Source organism: Cervus elaphus, chromosome 1, assembly GCF_910594005.1.
Source record: "Cervus elaphus chromosome 1, mCerEla1.1, whole genome shotgun sequence".
Classification (NCBI taxonomy): domain Eukaryota; kingdom Metazoa; phylum Chordata; class Mammalia; order Artiodactyla; family Cervidae; genus Cervus; species Cervus elaphus.
The window spans coordinates 55,323,665-55,342,749 of record NC_057815.1 but is presented as its reverse complement, the minus strand read 5'-3'; the positions used below and the strand labels follow the sequence as shown (position 1 = coordinate 55,342,749).

General features: G+C 49.6%; 1 protein-coding gene across 11 annotated transcripts in view; it reads left to right on the top strand.

Moving 5' to 3' along the window:
* AMPD3 (adenosine monophosphate deaminase 3) overlaps positions 1-19,085 on the top strand; it is a 73,155-nt gene that overhangs the window by 34,830 nt on the left and 19,240 nt on the right. For 10 of the 11 annotated variants that reach the window (XM_043903138.1, XM_043903113.1, XM_043903171.1 and 7 more), the window contains exons 2-4: positions 1,471-1,696; positions 13,518-13,722; positions 16,799-16,961. In XM_043903138.1, the coding sequence (XP_043759073.1) occupies positions 1,471-1,696; positions 13,518-13,722; positions 16,799-16,961 (594 nt within the window). Of the gene's footprint in view, positions 1-1,470; positions 1,697-10,645; positions 10,814-13,517; positions 13,723-16,798; positions 16,962-19,085 lie in introns of those variants that run through there. The other variant, XM_043903199.1, reaches the window with a different exon arrangement.

Here is a 19,085-nt window from a genome sequence, read left to right as displayed (position 1 = left end):
CTGTCTGTGTCATGAATTAGATCCACAGGCCGCAGAGAAGACCAGAGCAGCAAGCTCTCCTGGAACCAGAAACCTCACTGGTACCTAGAATTACGGTGCTTAGAACTGAGAGGGCCTCGGAGACCACTTAGTCCAGTCCCTTTATCTCACAGATGAGAACACGGGGAGGCGTAGAGAGTGACTGCCCCCAACTGCTCAGAGTCCCTCCTCCCCTGAAAGTGCTTCCTTCCCCTGTCAGGGAGCAGCCGGGCACTGTCTCAACCGTCAGCCTCTGTCTGCCTGATGGAACCATGTCTCTCTTTAAACCCTCCTTAAAGAAACCGGATTGACAGAAAGCTCCTCTCCTGGAGCTATTCCTGGTGAAGGTGGCTTGTGGAAGGGATACAGTATTGGTTTGCTCCATAGGTGGGATGCTGGGGACAGCGAGGGGACCTGCCCGGGCCCCCAAATGGGCAGAGAGAAGCAGCACAGTTTTGGGGTTCAGAGGACAGATGCTGGAACCAGATTCGTGTGCTCAGAGCCCCTGAGCAGAGGCTCAGAGAGGAAAGGGATGGGAGCCAGTGGCTGAGAACAGCGCAGGTCACGGCCTGCTTATTAAAAGTGTGACCCTGGGCAAGTTAGCTCTCTGCGCCTTCATTCTCTCATCTGTAAAACGGGAAAAGGGGACTAACTGAGTTAGTACATGTATAGGGCTTGACAAAGCGCACTTACTACATGCTATATAAGTGTTGAAAGACGGGCAAAGAAAAGAACCAACCAGGCAATTTAGGCCGGCTACTGATAGTGAGAAGCCGGTGTGCAGAGGAGGTAAGGGCAAGCTTCTTTGAGGATGTGAGTCTTCAGCTGGGCTGTGAGAGGTAAAGAGTCTCCCTGTCCCCAGATTTTTATTTTCCTGGCTGTCCTGTTAGAGGTTCCAGATGGTTTGGGAGATGGTGCAACTGTGCTTTCCTTTCAGCAACAGTTCTCATTTTGTGTAGTGAGGAATGCAGCTGTGGATCTCCTGGGATCTTACACCGATCATTAGACCTTTTGGGCTTTGGCCTTCCTCTCTATGCAGTGGGGAGCAGGTTTGGTCACTGTAGCACCGCACACGGTCTCCTCATCGTCTACAGGAGGGGTTCTGAACTCTCCCCTCCACAGGAGGTGGGAAGGGTGGGGCTTGCCTGTGTACAGAGGATTCCCTGGGTTTGGGAAAACAGTAGAACACTTGGTTGGACAGTTCATGCTTTCACTTCGGAGCGTTTGCTTTCTCATGAGATGTAAGTGGGCCTATACCTTTCACATTTACTCGCTTATGGAGCTAGTTGTAAAAATTGGCCTGTTGGGCTTGGTCCGGGGAATTCCTGAATAGACAGCAGACCCCAAAGACTGGGGCACCTGGCCCTTTTTTTCAGTGCCTTCTGCCCTGCACACCAGTGACTCAGGTGGTCCAGTAGTTCTTGGCTCACGTTGGTTCTCTTTTTCTGCCAGCCGAGATGCCGCGCCAATTCCCCAAGCTGAACATCTCCGAGGTGGATGAGCAAGTCCGGCTCCTGGCCGAGAAGGTGTTTGCTAAAGTACTCCGAGAAGAGGACAGCAAAGATGCCCTGTCCCTCTTCACAGTCCCTGAGGACTGCCCCATCGGGCAGAAGGAGGCCAAGGAGAGGGAGCTGCAGAAGGAGCTGGCGGAGCAGAAGTCCTTGGAGACCGCGAAAAGGTTTGTCCCCCTGACCTGGGTGGGGTTGTGCAGACACAGGTGGGCTGCGGGCACTTGTCTTGTGATGAGGTGCCTTGTGTGAAATCGGCTGTCCTGGCAGCTGAATTTAGTTCTTAACCAAGACTATTTAACTCACCACATATTCACTGAAGGGTATTGTGGTGCCTTTGGTTGAAAAGATGGAAAACCACTTTCTCTACTGCTGTTTTAAAAACAAATCATGTGCCTAAATACACACAATTTCCAAATAACATTTCCGTCTTCTTTCTAGAAACTTGAGGATTTCTTGGGAAACATCAATTTTACTTCTTTCATCACTTGACAAGTACTTTGTGTTGTTAATTAACTCAGCTCACTATTTGCCAGGTGTTGGACTGGGCACTGGGGATGTATTAATGAACTAGATATAGTCCCTGCCGTGTAGAGCTTACAGTTGGTCTAGACACTAATTGACTGGGAAAATTAATTGAGAAATGACAAGTTGTGATAACTGCTGTGTCAGTCAGAGTCTAACCAGAAAAGCAGAAACTCCTTGAGTACTGGAAGTAGGATGTTTTCTCAGGAAATTGGTTACAGAGGTGATAAAGAACCAAGCAGTGGGGAGAGAGGCCGCCCAGAGAGTAGACACAGTAGGAAGCAGCCGTCACCCCAGCCTGGAGAGACAGTGGAGGGAAGTGGGGTTGCTGGAACTTGGGGTGGAGGAGTTGGAACTGCGGTGGCCTTTCCAGTGGAAACTGGAGCCTAGGGGGTGATGCAACAGCCGCAGAGATGGCCTCCGAAGGCCGAGATGGAGACGAGAGATACCTGGCTTTAATTTTTCTGGCACGTTCTGGTTTCCCCCACTGGTTGCCGTCGTCCAAGCCTAGCCAGAAGCCAGCTGAAACAGGGAGAGGGAGAGTCCTTTTTCAGATTGGGTAGTTAAGGAAGGTGACATTGTAGCTGATGCAAGGGTATAAGGGAGCCAGCTACTGTAGAGCTGGGTGAGCGCCTTATAGGCAGAGGAGCCTGGACAAAGGCCTTTGGGTATCTTCAGGGAGGCTTGTGTACGGTAGAGGTGTGGTTAAGGGTGAAGTGCCGTGGTCTCCATCTGGAGGGGTAGACAGGGCCCAGATCAGATTGGCCTGTGCTCCCTGGGAAGTAGTTTGGATCTCTGAGTGCACTGGGAAGCCTCCACCTTTCAGTTTATCTCACCTGTGTTCTGCTGTGTACTTAGTTCTTGCAGTTGTGTCCAACTCTTTGTGACCCCAAGGACTGCAGCCTGCCAGGCTCCTCTCTCCATGGGATTCTCCAGGCAGGAATACTGGAGTGGGTTGCCATTTCCATCTCTAGGGGATCTTCCCAAACCAGGGATTGAACCTGCATCTCCTGTGTCTCCTCCACTGCAGGTGGATTCTTTACCCTCTGAGCCATCTGGGAAGCCCATCTCACCTGGGAGAGCAGAATTAAAGACTAGAAAGCTTTGAGGAAGTGTCTGGTGGGGAGCTAGGTGCCTGCCTGGCTGGCACACTGCAGACCTGAACAGATAAGGGAGTGGAACTTGAGCCTTCTCTGCAACCTAGTCCATCTTCAGGTCCTTCCTAAGGTACCACCTCATTTTAAAAGGCAAGTCCTTTCTTTCCTTGGTAGTATAGACCTTCAGTACTTTGGTGACATTTTTTAGGAGAGTAGTGAAAAGTCAAGTACTGGTATAAGGGCAAGAACAGAGCTTTATCGTGCAGAATGTAAGTGCTTCCCTTCCTCTGAGGGGCAGTGAGCCCATGAAGTGAAGGGGTCGTTGATGTCATTAGCCAGTGAGGTGGTCACAAGGTACCCTGGAGAGTAAAGCAGAGCCTGACTGTGCAGACCCTCGTCCATACTTTGCTGGCTGAACAGACGTTATGAAGGGAATGCTCTGCAGGACCTTCTGTCTTCTGAATTGAGCATTTTGGACCCTTAATAATGAGAAGGAGTCCTGACATTTTGTATTAATAGAAATGATAGGTTTCTGAGGTCAGTTTCCATTACAGAGAGACTCTGGACCTGACATCTGCAAAAGAGATTCTTCTGTTATCAACGCCCAGGCTAACAGCAGGCCTTCTTGCTCTTGAGTCCAAATGATGCTTCATGGTTTCTAGAAATTCCTCTGTAACCTTCTCTCCAGAAGTTTCATTCTTTTCCCTACTTGTTAGGTTGTGGTGGTCTTGGTTTGCATCTGTCTGCCCCCTTTGACTGGAAGCTCCCTGAGGACTGTGTCTGGCTCCCACTGTATCCCAAGGATCCAGCCCAGAACCTAACCTGTGTTGGTGAGCAGTGGTCCTGTGGTAGGAGAAAGACATCCCGTTTCTCCACTGCCACCACAGACACTACCTCAGAGTGGCCACGGCTCCCTGGATCACTGTGTTCTGCCACTCACTGGGATGCTCTGTGACCTTGGGCCATTAGGAAACCTCTCTGTGCCCCAGTTTTCCACCATCTGTAAAGTCAAGAGCTACTTTCATGGGATGTTGTGAGCAATGAGGGAATTAACATGTAAAAGGCTTAGGGCAGGGCCTGGATCATGGTAAGCCCCATGGAAATTTTAACTATTTGTCCAACTTCCTGCAGCAGAGATGGGCAGCAACATTACTATGGGCTAAGTTAATTTGTATATTAAACTTTGTTGTTCAGTTGTTCAGTAGTGTCCAACTCTTTGCAATCCCATGGACTGCAACACACCAGGCTCCCCTGTCCTTCACTATCTCCCGAAGTTTGCTCAAACTCATGTCCATTGAGTCGGTGATGCCATCCAACCATCTCATCCTTTGTCACCCCCTTCTCCTCTCCCTCAGTCTTTTGCAGAATGAGGGTCTTTTCCAGTGAGTCTGCTCTTCACATCAGGTGGCCAGTCTTGTAGCTTCAGCTTTAGCGTCACTTCTTCCAATGAATATTCAGGGTTGATTTCCTTTAGGATTGACTGGTTTGATCTCCTTGCTGTCCAAGGGACTCTCAAGATTCTCCCAGCACCACAGTTCAAAAACATCAATTCTTTGGTGCTCAGTCTTCTTTATGGTCCAACTCTCACATCTGTACTTGACTACTGGAAAAATCATAGCTTTGACTAGATGGACCTTTGAATGCAAAGAAATGCCTCTGCCTTTTAATACACTGTCTAGGTTTGTTATAGCTTTTCTTCCAAGAAGCAAGTGTCTTGTAATTTTGTGGCTGCAGTCACTGTCTGCAGTGATTCTGGAGTCCAAGAAAATAAAATCTGCCACTGCTTGCACTTTTTCCCCATCTATTTGCCATTAACTGATGAAACCAAGTTCTATGATCTTAGTTTTTTGAATGTTGAGATTTGTTTTTTTTGAATGTTGAGTTTTAAGCCAGCTTTTTCCACTCTCCTCTTTCACCTTCATCAAGAGGTTCTTTAGTTTCTCTTTACTTTCTGCCATTAGACTGGTATTATCTGCTTGTCTGAGGTTGCTGATACTTCTCCTGGCAATCTTGATTCCAGTTTGTGATTCATTCAGCCTAGCATTTAACGTAATGTACTCTATATATAAGTTAAATAAGCAGAGTGACAATATACAGCCTTGACTTACTCCTTTCCAAATTTTGAACCAGTCCATTGTTCCATGTCCAGTTCTAACTGTTGCTTCTTGACCTGCATATAGTTTCCTCACGAGGCTGGTAAGGTGGTCTGGTATTCCCATCTCTTTCAGAATTTTCCACAGTTTATTGTGATCTACACAGTCAAAGTTCTACATTCAAAAGACCTGGGTCACTTACTGGCTATGTGTCCTAATCTGCAAAATCAAGATAAGAATAGCCACTTGATAAGCTTTCAAATCCTGAAAGATGATGCTGTGAAAGTGCTACACTCAGTATGCCAGCAAATTTGGAAAACTCAGCAGTGGCCACAGGAATGGAAAAGGTCAGTTTTCATTCCAATCCCAAAGAATGCTCAAACTACTGCACAATTGCACTCATCTCACACGCTAATAAAGTAATGCTCAAAATTCTCCAAGTCAGGCTTCAGCAATATGTGAACCGTGAACTTCCAGATGTTCAAGCTGGACTGTAGCCTGGAGAATCCCATGGACAGAGGAGCCTGGAGCCTGGAGAATCCCATGGACAGAGGAGCCTGGCAGGCTACAGTCCACGGGGTCGCAAAGAGTCGGACACGACTGAGCCACTTCACTTCACACAGTCAAAGGCTTTGGCATAGTCAATAAAGCAGAAATAGATGTTCTTCTTGAACTCTCTTGCTTTTTCAGTGATCCAGCAGATGTTGGCAATTTGATCTCTGGTCCCTCTGCCTTTTCTAAAACCAGCTTGAACATCTGGAAGTTCACGGTTCACATATTGCTGAAGCCTGGCTTGGAGAATTTTGAGCATTACTTTATTAGCGTGTGAGATGAGTGCAATTGTGCAGTAGTTTGAGCATTCTTTGGGATTGCCTTTCTTTGGGATTGGAATGAAAACTGACCTTTTCCATTCCTGTGGCCACTGCTGAGTTTTCTAAATTTGCTGGCATACTGAGTGTAGCACTTTCACAGCATCATCTTTCAGGATTTGAAAGCTTATCAAGTGGCTATTCTTATCTTGATTTTGCAGATTAGGACACATAGCCAGTAAGTGACCCAGGTCTTTTGAATGTAGAACCTCACACTTTAACCACGAGGCTATCCCATCTCCAGTCAGGCCTGGGGTCCTTGGTTCCATGTGGAGACACTGGGACTGCTCTCCAGGATGTAATTGCTGGCTGCTGAATGAAATGGAGGGAAACCTGGACCACAGCTCCCTGCTGCCCACTGGCTTCTTTTCTGCCAAAGCAGTCTGGTCCCTGGACTACTTGTCAGACGTCCTGGTGTCCTCTGGAGCTGTGCACCCCCAGTTTTAGCTTTCAGCCTCGCTGCTCGGTAGAGGCACTGTTATGCACATATTCAGATGTGAACTGTCTGGAGGAGGAGCCCTCTCTGCAGCTTCTTTTTCTCTCACTTGTTCCTCACACTCTGGAACGTAAATGGTAACATGGAGCGCTCTCGCAAGGAACCCCAAAGCCTGGAGCCAAAAGCAGGTTTCCAGATACCCAGAGTCTCTGGATTGGTGTTTCAAACTGTGACATTAGATGGGACTCTTCCAGTATGGAAAAAGGTCTCCCTCGCCCTGGCTCCTCTGACAAGCCCAAATGTTTCTGGTACTTGGAGAAAGCTTTTTTGTACAACCATTCTCTTTTTCTCTCTTGTTATTAAAAAAGAATTTAAAAAAGACTATTTAAAGTCTAATGCAAAGGCACTAGCTAGAACTTGGAAGTAAAACAGCTTCTTAGAAAAAGAATGAGAAACTTGGATTGTGAGTAAGAGAGATGAGCACCTAAAACACGGAGGCTGCTGTCAGGATTCCAGCAGTTCTAAGAGCTGAACTGGGCTCAGTCATAAACCTCCCAGGGCTGGGGGCCCTCTCCAGGGAGCTGGCACCCCAGGCTGCTTCAAAGAGGTGCTTGGTTTGCAGGCCAGATAAGGAGGTCAGCAGTGACGTCTTGCTGCAGGGACCTCTCTGCCTCCTTAGGAAGATGACATTGACCAGGCCTCTATGGAGACTCAAGGTGCGCCAAGGTGAGCAGGAGGGGTAGGCGGTCTATGGAATCAAAGTTCAGAGGCAAAGACAAAAAGACTGAAAAACCCTGCTGGCACCCAGAAGCTCTCTGTTGTTCACTTTGAATCTCATCATCTCACCTAGCCAGAGTTCACCCACCCTGCACATATACATCGCTGCAATGTAGCAGCATGGGTGACAACCCTGCAGGAATATCTGATGTGCAGCCAAAATGCACATCAGGGCTCCTTCGGCGCTCTACTTCTCGTTTTTAAGCAGCTTTATTGAGGTGTAATTCACATACCATATAATCCATTCATTTAAAGTGTACGATTCAGTGGTTTTTTAGTATATTTGCAAGGTGCAACCATCACCGCAGTGAATTTCAGAACATTTTTTCAACCCCTCCCCTCTGAAAGAAATCCTGTACGTTTTAGCTGTCATTCCCCCAGTTCTCTCACCCCATCTTCTGTTCTTGTTTCACACTGAGTTCTAATAAGCTTGGTTATTTTGTTTCTTATCCTGTGACAGATTTAAGGAAGCAAATTAAAAGTGGGAGAGGGACTTGTATAGGCAAGTCACAGGTGTGTTGTGCGGTGATTACAAACTCAGACTTTGGAACCAGACTAGCTGGGTTCAAGTGGTGGCCTGTGTCTTAGACTGAGTGGCCTCAGGCAAGGACCTTAAGTTCCTATTTCCTGATCTGAAAAATGAGGATGATGGACCTACCTTGTGAGAATTAAATGAGCTAATAAGGATGACTGCTTAGCACCCGTGCTTAGACATCATCAGTGCTCTTGTTTTTGTTATTATTTAACAGTTCACCGTGAGAGAGGAAACAGAATAATTATGAAAATCAGACCCAAGAATTCAAAGCACAGCAGTCTTGGGACAAAACATCTCCAAGCTGGTGACTGAATAACGCGATGATGACGCTGAGTCACATAGAGAAGTTTCAATTATGTTCAGCATGCACTGATTCAGATACAGGAATTATGAATTTCATTTTTAAAAGCCACACTGAAGTTTTTTTTAGAGTATAAAGGGGACAGCCATCTGATGGGAAGAGCCAACTCATTGGAAAAGACCTTGATGCTGGGAAAGATTGAGGGCAAGAGGAGAAGGGGAAGACAGAGGATGAGATTGTTGGATGGACTTGAGTTTGAGTAAACTCGGGGAGATAGTGAAGGACAGGGAAGCCTGGCGTGCTGCAGTCCATGGGGTCACAAAGAGTCAGACACGACTTAGCGATTGAACAGCAACAAAAGAGGACAGAGTTTATCTGAAAAATTTAGCTCTCCAGAACAATTACTTCCCTGAGTAAACTAGAGAAACATATTTGTTATGAATCGAACATAGCACAGCTAAATCATTTTGTTTTATGAAACTTCTTACATCAGGGGTAAGTCATATCTAAGTTTAGGGCCATTGACAAAGGAGCTTCATTTGGAACAGGTTAATTTATCTGCTTTTAAAGTTAAGAAGAGAGTTTAAGACTTAACAGATAAGGAAGATCATACTTCAGTGTGCTCTCTGGGAAGGAAGAGTGGCTGAGAAGGACTGGGGAGAGGAGGAGAGAGGTCCATAGAGACCTACACATGGTCAGGAGCAGTGGGAGGGCAGTGGCAGGTCTCAGGGGCAGATGAAGGGAGAGATGGCTGAGGTTCTGAGTCTTCATACCTGATGGGCTTCAGTGTGCAAGTCAGCTACACCCATGCAGTCAGACACACCAAGTATGTGCTCTGTGCCCTCTGCACGCCCACCTTTGGGTGCCCACCATGCAGCACGTGTCACAGTCAGCTTGCCTGCCTTCTCCTTTCCAGATAGGCTGAGACCTCTGGTTTCACAGAGTAGGTGTCAGCTCTTCAACTGCTCCCCTCCTTAGACCCAGGTCCCTGCTTCCATGTGAATCAGTGGAAACAGTAGGAGCAGATGAGCCTGTGGAAGTGGGAATGCCTGCCCCACTTAACGCCATTCAGATTCAGAATTTTTAATAAAACCTTGTGCTGGTGTATGACTCCTGCTTCAAGCCTTTAGCATAGTAATTCTCATCTGGAGTGGTCTGGGCTGCCAAAACAACCTGAGTGTGTGTGTGTGTGTGTGTGTGTGTGTGTGTGTGTGTGTGTGTGCGTATAGAAGGGCTTTAAACAAGTCTCCCATTCAGGAATGTTCCCCTCTCCCTCTGGGAATGAGGCAGGGAGCCTTCTCTGACCCTCCTGCTCTCCGGCTCCCACCCTCAGTCTGGGTTAGAGTCTAGAGTCTCCTCTGGGATCCCGAAATATCAGGTTGTCTCATCACACTAACCACGTCGTGTGATGATAATCTATTGAACTGTCTGGACATCGAGGTCAGCCTCTGGAGTCAGAGGAGTATTTTGTCTACCCATCGATCCCCAGGACCTGGCACATGGTAGTTGAGTAAAGTGAAATCCACTGTGCCTCCTGACCCACTGTATGTCATTCAGAGCCTTTGGTGAAAGGTTCCCCTGGCCAGACCTCACAGGGCGGTGGCTGCAGGCTCCTGAGAAGACGCTGACTCTTCTCTGGAAGAGCATGGAGGCCCTGGGGCTCTTAACTGGAGTGCCTAGGAGCAGGGAAGGGCTGGGGAGCGGGCAGGGTGAGGGTGGGAAGAGAGAGTGACAGGGACAGGCAAGGGCCGTAGACGTGGTGGGGGCAGCAGGCAGGTGCTGAGAGATGCCCGCTAACAGCCCAGAGGAGCAGGTCGTGTCCTTGAGCTGAGGGTCTGGTGGGACAGGAAGGTCCCTGCGGCCCAGGAGGGAGGACAGAGCTGCTCCCTGGCCCTTTGGACCCTCAGGCTTGGCCTGGAGCTGGTGTCCTATAACCGCACTCCTGCCAGCTCTTTGGCAGGAGTGCATTTCTGCCAGGTGGACCTGTGGGTGGGGAAGGGAGGGGGTGGGCCAGCAGTGGCAGAGCGAGCTGGCATACTCTGTGTCCTGAGGGCTCTCACGAGGGGCCACAGGTGGAACTGCGGATAGACAGGTCTTGGCCCCTGACAAGGAAGTGCTTTCTAACAGTGGCCACGGATCGTGTTTTGTTCACCTTGTATTTGCGTGCTTGGCACTGGCACGGCTCCAGAGTAGGTCCTTGGGAAATGGTTTTTGAATAAATGAGTGACTGCTGACGTCTTATTCAGAAGTGTAGTGAGCTGTCCGTCACTGGATGTATTCAGACAAAGGCTGCCTTGGAGGATTGGGGTGTGTAGCTTTAAAATCCTTTCCAGCCAGGATACTGCATGGTTCTATAATTCAGAAAAAGCATTTGGTTACTTCATTGTTGTGACGCAGGTGGGGCTTCAGGCAGCCTTGAGAGGGCTAGGACACACACACACACTCTCTCAGTCACTCAGCTGCCGCTCTCCACGTTTGTGGCTGAGCCTCAGCTGCACAGAATGGAAACGAGATGTGGACCTGTGGTAGACAGAGTTTCTAGAATGTCCCCCCAGAGATGTCCTTCCCTAATCTCCAGACCCTCTGAATATGATGAGGCATCGCTCCTGTGATTCTGCGGTGCTGTGTGGCTCAGTGGACCTGAAGGCAGGGAGGTGAGTGGGCCTGACCTGGTCACAGCAGCCCTTAGCGCAGGGAGCCTTCTCAGGGGGTCACGGAGGGGGAGGTCAGAGATTCCAAGTGCCAGAGCCAGGCACTGTCTAAGGCACTGTGCCAGGCTTAGAAGATGGAGGGTGCCGTGTGCAAGAATCAGAGGGCGACCCCTGTCCCATAGTCAATGAGGAGCCAGGGCCTCAGTGTAGGGCCATGTGGAGATGAATTCTCCAACCGCCTGCATGAAAGCAGACTCTTGAAAGTGGACTCTTTCCCAGGGTCTCCAGTTCAGAGGCTAGTGTGGCCAACCTCCTGGTTTTGGCCTTTTGATACCCTGGACATGCATAGAGCCCAGCCGTGCCCACCTGGATGTTTCACGTACAGAACTGTGAGCCAGCAAGTGGGGGCTGCTTGCGGTCACCAGGCTCGTGTTTGTCGTGCAGCTGTAGAAGATGAATGCAGGGCCCTGTCCTCGCGCTCTGTTTAGCTTTTCCAGTTTTCTTAGAGACGAGCCTGATGGTTAGCTCTGGTTATTCCAAGCACTTGCTTAGGGTGTCTGGGCCCAATCTGTTGTTAAACCTGTACCTTATCCCTGCAAAGTTCGAATCCCCAGCCTGTGTTCACCTGTGATAATATTGGGTCTTACCTGGTGACCAAGACTAGAGTCATCATGGATGTCTTCAAGAAGGAGAATTTGAGGTGGGGGGAACCAGCTGGCTATTCTTGGGGGCAGAGGAATATGGTCATTTCTTGGATAAGCCTGGTGGCCTCTTGCCTTAAGCAGCCTTCCAACTTTCTGATCATGGTTGGTGTTTTTTTGTTTGTTTGTTTAAATTTTCTTACCTGTTTGTCAGGTATCACCTGATATCTTGCTTCTCCTTAGCAGGATTGGTCCTCAGGCAACACTGGCTGAGGCTTGTGGGGGTGAAGTTGGCAGAGGGATTAAAACAGTAACCTGGTAGGCATATGAGTGACATGGAGGCCAGAGTCTTATGGGGTCTGGCTGAACCTGTCAGAACATTGGAGGGAGCCCAAAGTAATGGCTCCTCTAGGTGTGAACATCCAAAAGATGCTAAAGTGGGAACCTCATCACTCCAGGTGAGTCTGCTTCTAAGGAATGATTGACAGGCATGAGTCGGCATCTTTCTTGAAATGGGATGTTTGACTCAGCTCCATGTGATGGATGGATGGCGGGCTCAGAAAAGCCTGACTGGTTGTTCCTGGAGTTCAGCTTGGGTTTCCTGAACAACCCAGTACATCTGTTATGCAGGGTCAGGGGCAGGGCAAAGACAGACTTCTGTAAAAGAGCCACTTCCACTTTCCAAGTGTAAACGGCCTTGTCCTCAAGGAGGTGATAACACATATGGGCAGATAAGAACCAGAGAGCCATGGCAAACGGTCAGTGTATAGACAGAGCAGGGAACTGTGGTTCCCGAAAAATCGGCTGTGGGTCTGTGAGAAGAGGTCTGGCCAAGGGCCAGGAGGAAGACAGCTACTTCCGGGTGAATCATAAGGTCTGTTTACAGATCAACTGATTTCTCCACACCCTGTACTTGTCACTGGTGCCTGGAGAAGGGGGCAGGTCCTAGGGGCTCTGGAAGGTCACAGTTGTCATGAGTCCTTCGCTGGTGGCTATAGGCTCTGGTTGTGCTGGGATTGTACCCAGGACGCTGCTGGGCCCCATGGCCCAGGAGGGCAAGCAGTCAGCTTGTTGCTGGCACTGGACATCACTGGGCAGCAGTGCTGGGTTCCCTCGGAGACAGAAAGAGACATGGGAGAGGGGAGTGCTGATGGCCTCACCTCCCTGCTGCTGAACTTCCTGCCCAGGGATCCTAGAATTTACGGTGGTGTCATTTGAAACATAACTAATTAGTTAGTGAGGAAGGTGAGTATTCACAAATCAGCCTTGCAAATAAGCATGAGCTCATGACAGTTTAAACCAACCTGTGCCTACTTCCCCAAGAGTTTGCGAGATCATCTTTTGGTGTCAAGGTGACAGGTCCAGAGGGACCTGAAATTGATGCTGATCAGTCACTTTCCCATTACAGAGCTACAGATCTGTGCCTGAGCCAGTAGCAGGTGGAGGGTACTGCTAGGCTGGAGGAAGGAGCAGCAGGGGAAAAGGGGTACCAGGGAGGTGGGAAGCTGAGGGTTAGCTGCCTGGCTAGGACTTTGTAGAAGTCATTTCACATTCTGGACCCCTGACTCTTCCTTTGTGAAAACAGGAGGTGGGACTGGTTGATTGTCACAGTCTCTTCTGGCTCCAGTGCACCAAATTATCAACTTTGTGAAATGCGCTGTAATTGAGACTCTTCACATGCTGGGACTCAAGAGTTTGGCTTATCTGAAGACAGCATGCTGGCCAGTTTGACATCATCCTCACTTATTCTGCCATTGGTGTTAGACCCCTGCTGTGTGGTCTGCTCTCTGTCTCCTGAGACATTTGCCTACTTACTTGTTCCACATGCCGTGCGAACACAGCCCAAGCAGTTCTTAGTGGCTGCGTAGAGGGGTGTCTGGGATATTGCATGTGGAGAGATGTGTATGAGAGGAAGGCATGAATAATTAGAAACTTCTTAACGGTAGGGCCAGCACCGCTGATTAATCAGAGGCAAATTCTCCTTCCATGTCCGTAACAGAGACTCTTTATCACTCTCCCCGATTAGCTGCTGTTGTCTCTCACTTTTGCTTGTCCTTCACTTTTAGAAAGAAAAGTTTTAAGATGATTCGATCCCAGTCCCTGTCTCTGCAAATGCCGACACAGCAAGATTGGAAGGGTCCCCCGACAGCCAGTCCGGCCATATCTCCTGCAACCCCCGTGCTCCCTGGAGCCACTCCCCTGCCTGCGTCCGCACCCTATGCCATGCCCGAGTTCCAGCGGGTCACCATCAGTGGAGACTACTGTGCTGGGGTAAGGCGTCCCCCTGGGCTCTCTGGGGGCTGTGTGAGTGTTGTATAGTGCGCCTTGTGCAAAAGCTGGGGTGCCTTGGGGTCACGCCCAGGCCCCAAAGCCTGGCTTGGTCTGTGAGTGTCTGGGAGATGGCGGGCAGAAGTCTGGAGAGAAGGAGGGTTCTAGGCAAGGTGGTGGGTGTGGGTGTGTGTCCAGGGCACTGCTGTCCTTGTGGGGAGGGCCTGGGGCTTCAGGCTGGCACAGCGAGTGGCCTGTAGTTTCCATGTGTGCTCTGGGCCCAGAACACTGCTCTCCGTTCCTGTAGCCATTGGAGATGGTTCCAGTTTGGGCCCTTTAGAGTTCTCAGATTTGAATGGATTCAAGTCTTGGTGTGGATTGGTTTGCGTGCCATCATGTTCTTAAACACAGGCCAGACCCTCGAACCGGGAAGAGAGTCGTGACTAGAATGTGATCAAGCTTGGTTTGCACCAAGTCAGTTAACTCAGCCACTGAATATGTGCTCATTTCACCTGGTTGGATGCTGAATTTTTATTGCTTCTTGAAGAGAAATATCACTTAGCACCAGGTTTGGTTCTGCCTTCCTGGCCCTCAACCTACTACTCATGCCTCAACTGGCTTGTTATTCTCTCTTCTTTTTAACAGTACTTTTAGGATATACAGTGTAGCTGAGAAGACGGAGTGACTTATTACTGTTATAAATTTTCTTCTATTTTAACAAAATCAATAGAAGATCTTTGCATATGTCTTACAATTTAAAAGGCCCTAAAATTATATCAGTCCTCTAGCTACCCAATTCGCCTCTCCTGAGGCAGTCCTTGGTTTTGGTTTCTTATTTATTCTCACACAGTAAACTGTGTACCTACTGTGCTCATGTAGTTGATTTATTTGTTTTTACACAAATGGTTGTTACCATATATTATGCTGAGCCAAGGTTTTCCCTTAATAGTACATCTTGAAGATAATGCCATATCATTATATCAAGAACTATCTTGTTTTTTTTTTTTTAAAACAAGTGCATAATATTCCACTGTGTGGATGAACCATACTTTAAGTTCCTTTCTATGGATGGGGATTTTGGTTGGATTGAAAACAGCGCAGGCCTTGTTTGGGATACAGCATCCTGACCAGGAATCCATGGTGCCCACCCAACTTCCTGCATGAGGGCAGAGTAGCTGAAAGGGAGAGTGGAGGGGGCTGACAGCCAGCTGAAGGGAGGACATTGGCTGGTGTGTTAACCAGCTCTTTTCCATCAGTCTCCTTGTTGGCACATTGTAGGGCACGGAGCCTCTGAACTGGGCGACTGGTCTCCAGAGAGCCACCAGTTCATGAGTGGCAGGCTGACTTTGCACATCGCCTTGGCCCCCCATGGGTCTGCTGCCAGGCCTGAGGTATGCAGTGGTAACAAGCTGGCTGGTCTGTTGGGATGCTGAGCCCGTCTCTGATGCCTCCAGCCCTGGCCCGAGCCCCGTGCCATGCCGAGTCTGTGGGTCCTGCAGATGAAGTGTTTGGCTCTGTCGTGGGCAGGAGCATATTTGTCTCTGGTGTTCTCTGCTCACCTGTGCTCTCAGAAGCCATCAGAAGGTGTAAAATGGAGTTACCACCCCCTCATGGGGACATCTGGAGTCAGGAAAGGAGAAGCTACTTCCTTAATAAAAAGCAAGGAGGAAACAAAAGTAAAAGTATAAACATATGCATGGGAAAGATATATACCTTCCTCGGAGGGGGGTGGGGGTAGAGTTTTAGCTGCCTCTGAGATGATCTATTTATGTAAATGTATAAGACATCCAAAGCAGTGATAAAAAATGTTAAAACTGTCAGCACTGGAAGGTAGATGCACGGGTGTCTGTCATCTTTAGTGCTTGTCTGTATGTTTACAACATTTCAAAACTAAAAATGATTTTTTTTTCCACTGAAGCAGAGCGGGCCCCAGCTTTCCTCACTCTGTGTTCCGTCTTGTACCTCCGTTTTCCACATCTCTTATCCCCTCTTATGAATGACTGACTGTTTAGCTGCTTATCTCCCCCAGGATGTTCAGGTTTCTGCCACACACTTCCTTCCCAACAGACGGAGATGAACAGGTCCACTGGGAGGTGGGCATTTATCTCATTTGTCTCTGAGTACGAGGCAGCTCTGGGAAAGCAGAGCATCCTTGGGCTTCAGGAATCAATCCGTTCAGGGTCTGAAGTGTGGCTTTCTGACTTTCTGTGATTTATCCTCTCTGATTGTTTCCCCAGTTGTGAGATGAGTGGCAATTGAGGACCAAAATGAAACTTATGGAAAGGATCTGTCCCATAAGCGTCTGTTGCTTGGGTGGATTGGGGTGACTGCCAGATGAATCAGAAGCCTGGGGTTGGCAGAGCAGCACGCTGAGCACTCGGAAGGACCCATGTATTTTCTTAACTGATCATAATGATGCTCACTCCATCAGGGACACGGTCCAGGCTGGGCCTCTTCGTGTGCCGGGTGCTGCAGCAGCTGGCTTGTGGTGTGATGTGCTGAGTGCTGGCCTGGGGTGTGCACATTGGAGTACCTGCTTCCCTCCCAAGAGCCCCAAATCTCCTCCCATGTTGGGGGGTTCTGTGATTTGCCAGGAGGACTCCTGGGACTCCATGCATAGCTGCACTCGTGACCAGGATTTGCTACATTAAAGGATGCTGAGCAAAATCAGCGAAGGGAAGAGGTACATAGGGCAGAGTCTGGAAGAGGCCAGAGGCAAGCAGCCCCTCCCAGTGGAGTCACCAGGATGCACTTAATCCCTCAGCATTCACATGTGACAGCACGTGTGAAGTGTCATCTTCCGCGGAAGCTCATTAGAGACTCAGTGGCTGAGATTGTTACCGGGCCTGGCTGCATGTCTGCAGAGCACACCCCTCAATCCGAGGCTTGCAAACGGAAATCAGGCATCCTGCATACATCACGGTGTGTGTACAGACTTGTCAGGCAGAGGGAGCCTCTGTGCCCACCATGGTGGGGATGCTCCTCAGACCCAAGTTCCCCGCTGTCTGTCCTGGTCCCACCGCGGCAGGCCTCACTAGGTCAGCGGCCTCAGGCCTGCTCTCTGAACTTTTTCCTGCAGATCACCGTGGAGGACTATGAGCAGGCTGCCAAGAGCCTGGCCAAGGCCCTGATGATCCGGGAGAAGTATGCCCGCCTCGCGTATCACCGCTTCCCGCGCACCACGGCCCAGTACCTGGGTCATCGGCGGCCGGACGCCGCGCCTCCGGAGGAGGGCCTCCCAGGTACTGTGCTGTGGCGGCAGGTGGGGTTCCAGGCGGGGTACAGCCCGAGAGTTGGTCAGGATGTTTTATTGGTTGGATGTGTTTCCCTCAGATGGTGTTTTAAGGGCAGAGCCCTGGTACTGGCTTCTCCTACACTGATTTTTTTGCTCGTTTCCCGAAGGGTTGGTTTCATCTGCCCAGGTGCCTTGCTTTGAGCTGAGCTGTACAAGTTGGGGGGAGGGAAGGGGCTGAAAGGCAGTCTCTGATCTTGGGAGATGGGCAGTCTCAGCCTGGATATTTATACAGTCAGACAGGAAATACCAAATTAGTGATGAGGTGCATGGATTGGGGCTAGGTAGAGAAGGTGTGTTCTCAGGGCAAGGAAGTTGGCTCTGGAGTCCAGCATACTCACATTCTGATCTAAGCTCCACTTTCTAAATACCTAAAGACCACTTTCTTGGGAAAGGAAGGCCTTTCTCCAAACCTCAGTTTTTCAATCTGTAAAATGGGAATACTAATAGTATCTATCCTTTGGGCCTGTTGTGAGGATGAAACGAGAGAATGCACTTGAAGTAGTCAGTGCAGTTCTGGATCTAGTGCGTGCTCAGTCGTGTCTGACTCTTTGTGACCCTATGGACTGTGACCTGCCAGGCTCCTCTGTACACGGGATTCTCCAGGCAAGAATACTGGAGTGGGTTGGGTTCCATGGTCTCCTCCAAGGGATCTTCCTGATTCAGAGATCAAATCTGCATCTCTTATGTCTTCTGCATTGGCAGCCAAGTTCTTTATCACTAGAGCCACTTGGGAAGCCCCTGGATCTAGTGGGTGATTGGTATAGTAGTTATGTTGTGCTGTGGAGTTCATGGGACAGGGGATCGGAGAAGGCAGGATGCTTTCTGGTGGAGTCTGTTTGGCCTGTGAAGGATCCAGAAGCAGTAGGGGCTGGAAGTTAAGTAATGTAAATGAAGACAGCAGGAGACCTCAATCATGAAAGTTGGTGGTGGGAGAATCAGATGTGGGCCTGGTGGTCTGTGCCAGCACCCAGGACCCCGGGTGGAGTTGGTGCCAAGACATCTCCTCTCCGGCTTCCTTGAAGCGCTGAACCTGGACTTTGGGCATCTGTTACCACCTGGGGCTCTGGGTCTCAGCCCTCTCAGGCCCAGTTCCCTGTCTGTCTGAGGGTTGATCCCACCTGCTCCACTGTTGGCAGGCAGAAATGACTGTCAAAGGTGTACTTTATACAGAACAGAGTCCTGGGGGCCTGGGTGTGAGTGTGGTGAAGTGCAGGCTGTGGTTGACCCAGGCTTTCGGACTGCCTGCGTCTCATGGGCACTGCCCCGCATTTGGGACTCATGTGCTGGCCTGTGGCCATGCCTGATGGGGTTGTGTGTGGCATCTCTTGCCCACTCTGTGCTGCCTTAGTCCCTGGGATGGTTCACGTCTGCTCCAGGAACAGTTTGTTCTGAGCTCTGATGGGAGACAATCAGCCAGCCGCTCGGCCTTCCTTCCTTCCTTCCATTGATGATTCCAGGATTTCCCCCTGCCTGTGGCGGCAGCGGACAGTCGGGACCCTATGCAGGGTTGGCTGATGTGCAGAGTTGAAGCCCCTAGTTCTGCTGCTTCTTAGCATAACCTGTTCCTTGACCAGAACAGAGCTTATCAAGAGAACAAGAGAGATGAGAATAACGCCCTAAGATATATTTACACAGCATTTTCCTCTACCTGCTGCTGCAACCCTCACAGCAGCCCGTTAAGGCAGGGCATTATCCTCAGCTGAGCAGACAGGGTCGGGAGGTAAAGTCCCAGTTTGCTCGAAGTCATAGCTGGGAAATAGCCAAGAGGTGTTTTCTGGCTCCTGTGGGCTAACAGCCCACGGTGTGGGGACAGACAACTCTGTCTCTGGGGGCACAGGCTCCCTATTCTGTGCTTGTGGGGAGGGCTGGCTTCTCCATCTTGCCCCTTGGCTGCCCTGGGCTCAGAAGATGTGGAAGGACAGGAACAATTATATTCCCGCTGGGCAGTCCCAGATCCTGTCTGTTCTCTTATTAGGAGAAGATGCAGCTGCCCGTCTTAATAAGCTTCATGTCCCTGAACTACCCAGAAGACTGAAGCTCATTTCAATTAAGTTAAAAAAAAAAAATGAAG